Consider the following 5736-nt stretch of genomic DNA (forward strand, 5'->3'; position numbering starts at 1 on the left):
CCTGTGCTGGGTCATATAAAGTTTGCAAGACCAAGGGGCCTCTCTTCCCAATGATGGCCGATTAGGCCATCTTCTACTACATATGCAGCTAGAGACACGAGCTCAGGGGTACTGGTTAGTTCATATTGTTGATGCACCTACAGGGTTGCAGCCCCCTTAAGCTCACCAAACTAGACTCTAATACATTCTTTACTTTGATCTGTTAGGGGTAATCTTTCTAGAGTGAGTAGATGTGTTTGTGTTACTTCTTCCTAGAAAAAAAGTCTCTTATACCACACAACAGCAAAGCAGAGTTTTCATACCAGATAGCATTGAAACAGTTGGGCTTTATGTTTATATCATTCCCTGCAAGAATGCGGACTTGGAGGTTCTGATGTGATGTCCTCCTTGGAGTAGGTGGCAGTTGGAGTGGCTCACAACATATTTCTCCTATAAGGAGAGGTGACATTGAGCCCGTGAGCAATATTTATACTGCAAGATTGCTTCCTGAGCCTTGGCTCACATGGGCCGTGACAGAAAGAGGCATTGTCCTTTGTGAAGATATAGGTTCTGGGGAGGAATTTATGGAGCTGAAGGGCTGATAGGTGTAAGTAAGCTTTTTGTGCAAATTTTCAACAGCTTTCAGTTCATCTCACCTTGGACCACTGGAGAATGGGAGGAAGGCACAGGGGTGTCTCTGATCAGAATTCTCCTTAGTGAATCTCAAGGGGTCAAAGACCTGAAATCAGAAGACAACCTTATCTTGCCAACAGCACATTTAAAGGTGCTACTTACTGCTGATCAACAAAAACACTCACCAGAGAAGCAATTTAAAACAATCTGCTGGCCACATGCTAAGAAGACAACATTATGTTTTGTTTTTGTTCTTTTGTTTTTTTTCCCTGGAGATGGTTTCTCTGTATAGCCCCGACTGTCCTGGAACTTGCTCTGTAGATCAGGCTGGCTTCAGACTCACAGAGATCCACCTGCATCTGCCTCCCAAGTGCTGGGATTAAAGGCACCACTACCACCTGGCTTTTTTTGGACAACATTAATTTTAATAATTGATTTTATTTAACAAAAGTTTATCATGTACTCAACATAAATAGTTAGGGAAACATCTCACGTCTGAGAGATATACACATCTCTCTTTTCCAAAAATATTTCACTTTGAGAGAAGACACAGTTGTCTTCAAATTCTACATTGCAATTCCAATTAGCCAAATTGCTCAGTTGTTACATAAATAATGCCTCTACAGTACTGGAGGGCTTATCTGGCTCTTGTTCGACTTGTTTTCTAGCTGGTCTAAGAGTTTACACACTTAGAAGCCAAACCCAAATGAGACGTAATGATCCAGCTTCCTATTCTACAGAGTAGATCTAAAGCCCCAGTGGTTTACATAGAAGAAAACACTAGTACTTGTGTTTTCAAGAATATTAAATCAAGTTAGGCTTGCTACAAATCTCCTTGCCTGTCCCTGTTCTTTTTCCTTTTTATCTGAGCCTGTTCTGGGCCCCAGGCAGCTCACTCTTATAGTTTCTAACTGGATTTTGATAATACAAGGCACTGGGATCTGAAGAGTGGCTGCAGAGAGTTTGGGATGTTGAATGTTCATTGGCTCCTTCCTGCTGACCATCTTAGCTTGGCAACATCTCTACTGCATGGGCTTATATGATGTTTCCTCCCTAGCTCCTAACTCTTTCCACCCCAGGTTCTGTAACCCTCCCTGCTGGGCCCTATCAGGTCTAGATAAAGATAAATGATTCTGAAAGCTATCCATTCTCATTTACTTTCCCTAAACTCTGCCCATATCTTCACAAATAGTTTTTTTACGGAGTGTTGGAGCTGAACAACTTGAATGTGCTATCAGTATCACCAGGATCTTGATTGCTTCATACAATAAAAGAGGGGCTGAGCTGCCCAATTTACTCTGCTGACAAGTCATAGTCCTGCAGATATCAACCCCCCTGCAGGTGTTTGGAAGAGCTTGTCAGGTGAAGGAGTAAGACAGAGACAGTGACAGTTGGGAACAGATTGTGGGACTAAGGTCTTTTAGATCCCAGTAAAGATAAAGGATATGAGGTGAGGACTGGGTTGTTATCCAGTGAGTTTTACACATTTCTGACTTTTATGTTTGTTTGCCAAGTGTTGTTTACTTTCATGGTACAGCCATTTTCATGATTAGCTGTGGGCACATGACTTACTTGGCATAATTTTCTGAAACATGTCCATAGAAGACAATCTTACCTTTGGGTCGTTCCAGACAGCAGGGTTGTGATGGAGACCCCAGACACTAAGAACCACAGTCATACCTGAGACAGAAGGGAAACAGAGCAAAGGCTGCTGTAGTGTGCTCTCTGCTAAGACTTTTCTTCCAGGAGAAAAGAGCTAACTCCTGCTGAGCTGTGTGCCAGTGCTCCACCAGGGAAGGACAGGGGGAGATGGACTTGGGTTTAAACTTCAGTTTTCAAAGCAGTTATTTATTTAATTCATTATTTTATCCGAAGAAGCTGTTGGTGTCCCATCAAAGCACTAAACTGTGTTTAAGTTTTCTGCTTCGTTTGGAAATTACTTAAGTATTTGTTAACAGATAGACAGCACTTCATAGAGACAGTTCTGTTATTCTACCAGTGACTAATTTCTCTTGGTACTGTTCATTCATAAAAGGTGGAGAATTGGGGCAAATATTGATATGGTTGGTGATTTAAAAAAAAAAAAAGACAAAGGAGAGGGAACTTGAGTATCATTTCCTTATCCAAAATAATTCTGGTTTTGTCAACAAGGTTGAAGGGCTGCCCTCAGTTTTCCTGCTGACTTGCTGATACTAAAGCACAGTGGAAGAGTGTCTCATGAGATCCTACTGCCACCTATGTGCCCTACCCAGACACGTGCACTTTAAGTACAGGGTCTCTCTGAGTTCTAGCTTTGCTTCATGTCTGTTAACCTTCTGTGAATATATGGGATCCCCAGTGGGTTTTTGGAGATGTTAGAAATATTGTAGAGGTGCTTGTAAACTGTAGAGTACTGACCACATGTCTGTTAAGGTCACATTCCAAGGAGAAATGAGTAGTATTATTCCCTTCTAAGGTTGATATGGTGATAAAGACTCCCCTTCTCACATTAGCATAATGATGCTCATATCCTGTGGATCTCACACTCAGTCTCACAAATATTATCATAGAGACAATGTCCCATAATGGATGAAGCCCTTGTCTGGGGTTCTTAAAGTGAGGCTGGAACCTAATAGCTCTCCAATTGGCTATGTGGCTTAGGAAGGTCATTGTAGCTCACATGTGATTGAGGAATTATCCTCTGAGCTTTCAGTAGCTGCTTAATTCCAACCCAGAGGTTCCCCAATGCTCCAAATCCTATGAATCATCATCACTGTGACCTTCATGATCTCATGCTTAGGATAAGAATATGAAGACCTGCAGGCAGCGAGTGTCCATCTGGGAGGGTAAGGGGTTTGCTGAGTTCCCTGGAGATGGATGGGACAGGAGGAATCAAGCGGAGTGTCTCCTTGATGCACATTGTGGTGTATGACATCTCATCCAGCTGTTCCCTGTGAGGACAAAGGAGGGAGGAGTGACTTAGACTTTAAATCCACTTTGCATTGGTTGTTCTCTATTTGGGTTATTTTCCTGGTAAGCATTACTGTTGGGATAAAGTGATTTTTGTCTAGTTTTATATAGCACAATGTTAAAGTGTAATCTTTCCTATTTCCATGTCAACAGAAGCCCCAAAGGTGATAGATAGACAGATGCCTAGTAACAAGATTTCTGAAAAACAGTGCAACAACCCTTAGCTCTTCATGTAAAGCAAGAATGTATAAGGAACAGCTAAAGACTGAAGAAGAGGCTAAAGAAGTTTAAGAGAGAAAAAAAATCATTTAAAGAGAATTGTTGAAATGTTGAAGTGCCTTGGAAAATGGAGTGGGGTGTTACTCATCTTAAATAAAGGAGACTTACTTCGGGTCACTTAGAGGATCTGACATGTGCTCCCTGGAGTTTGGGGAGCACAGCACCAATGTCAAGTGACTCAGGGCAGATAGACTGGCAGGGAGGATTAGCAGAAGCAAGGTGGCGCTGCACAGGATGTCTGGTGAATCAGCGAACTGACTGGAGGAGGGAGAGCTGCAGACCAGATGGAGAAGCACTGTCCAGAGTTCCCCTGCCCCACCAGTCCCCACTAGAAAGTTCCAGGACAAAAGTCTCCAATATGCTTGCAGATTTAACAGTTGAGAGAAAGGAGGAATGCAAAGGTATTTGGCAAACCTTTGGCATGACCATGGTAATTCCAGTTGTTCTCCCTCTCATCCTGGATTCGATCATTTCTGACAGGGTCAGAACCTCAGGGTAGGGAGAAGCTAGTTAGTCAATAAGATAAGCCAACGACAAACCCTTCTCACTCCACTGGTTTCCGGGACCAAGGTGGGATGGAGGGAGAGGGTCCAAGTGGATGGACATGTGGATGATGACTTGAGATGCCCTAGGCCAGACAGGCTAGTAACTGGCACAAGAGTGGCTTGTGATGTAAGTAGATGGGGCTCTATGAGACTCTGTAAGATTTTGCCTTCGAGATGAAAAGAACTCTTCCCATAGAGTAAGTCTGAAGTGAGAGCAGGAAAAGATGAAAGGGTTTGTTTGAATAATTGCAAGTCAAATGAGATCAAGAAATGACTGCATACATTTGGCCTAATCTCATTTCTAGTTCCTTTTCTGACAAATTACTTTAATGTAGGTGTTGGCCTTATAAAAATGTAAAATTTAAGTTCTGTATTCTTTTCCCACCAAGGCCAGGAAATAAAAGGCAATTGTGTCTACTCTGGCACTTACATAATTGAGAAAAACAACTTTGTCCATTTCGATGCAAAAGCAAAGAAGAATTTTGGTTGTTGTTTTGAGACAGGGTTCTCACTATGTAGTCCTCAATGGCCTGGAACTCTCTGAATAGAACAGTCTGGCCTAGAATTTATGTACAACTTCCTAAGAAAAGAATTTTAGGGGACTGGAGAAATGGTTCAGTGGTTAAGAGCACTGACTGCTCTTCCTGAGTTCAAATCCCAGCAACCACATGGTGCCTCACAACCATCTGTAATGACATCTGACGTCCTCTCCTGGTGTGTCTGAAGACAGCTATAGTGTACTTACATATAAAAATAAATAATAAATAAATCTTAAAAAAATTTTTTTTAAACCAACATAGAAGTGGCCCGACAAGGAGCCAAAGAGAGAAATTGCTTAAGGTTTTCTGAATGCCACATGTAAATTTCAAAACAGTAGGTGTTATAGAGTTTTTGAAAAAAATGTGTTCTGATACTAGAGATGGTTCATCAGTTAAGAGGGCTTCCTGCTCTTGTCTGGAGATAGCTCATCAGTTAGGAGTGCTTGCTGCTCTTGTCTAGAGATAGTTTATCAGTTAAGAGCGCTTGCTGTTCATTTTCCAGCACCCATGCCATATGGCTTACAACCACTCCAGCTCCAGAGGGTCTGACACCTTCTTCTGGACTCGATGGTACCTGCACTCATGTGCATAAACTCCCCCCCCCAACACACATATTCACATAATTATAGAAGACTAAATCTTTGGACATGTATTTTTTTTTTTTTTGTAGTATTTCCCCCTTTCTTTCCTTAAACGAGAGAATAGTTAACAGATCATCTGGATGTTTTCCCCCTCAACCTGGCTAGGATTCAATGGCTGTTTTCAAATTTGACCAATCGAGACTAAGCAAAGTCAACATTAAGTTTCTTCCT

At 41.9% G+C, this 5736-nt stretch overlaps 1 protein-coding gene across 1 annotated transcript in view; it reads right to left on the reverse strand.

Moving 5' to 3' along the window:
- Positions 1 to 5736, reverse strand: part of LOC110322973 (cytochrome P450 4X1) — a 29108-nt gene that overhangs the window by 1914 nt on the left and 21458 nt on the right. Inside the window, exons 9-11 of the mRNA XM_021199964.2 lie at positions 3409 to 3542; positions 2228 to 2292; positions 636 to 718 (exon numbers count right to left, since the gene is read on the reverse strand). Of these exons, the coding sequence (XP_021055623.1) occupies positions 636 to 718; positions 2228 to 2292; positions 3409 to 3542 (282 nt within the window). The remainder of the gene's footprint in view (positions 1 to 635; positions 719 to 2227; positions 2293 to 3408; positions 3543 to 5736) is intronic.

This window comes from Mus pahari, chromosome 6 (genome assembly GCF_900095145.1).
Source record: "Mus pahari chromosome 6, PAHARI_EIJ_v1.1, whole genome shotgun sequence".
NCBI classification, from domain to species: Eukaryota; Metazoa; Chordata; class Mammalia; order Rodentia; family Muridae; genus Mus; species Mus pahari.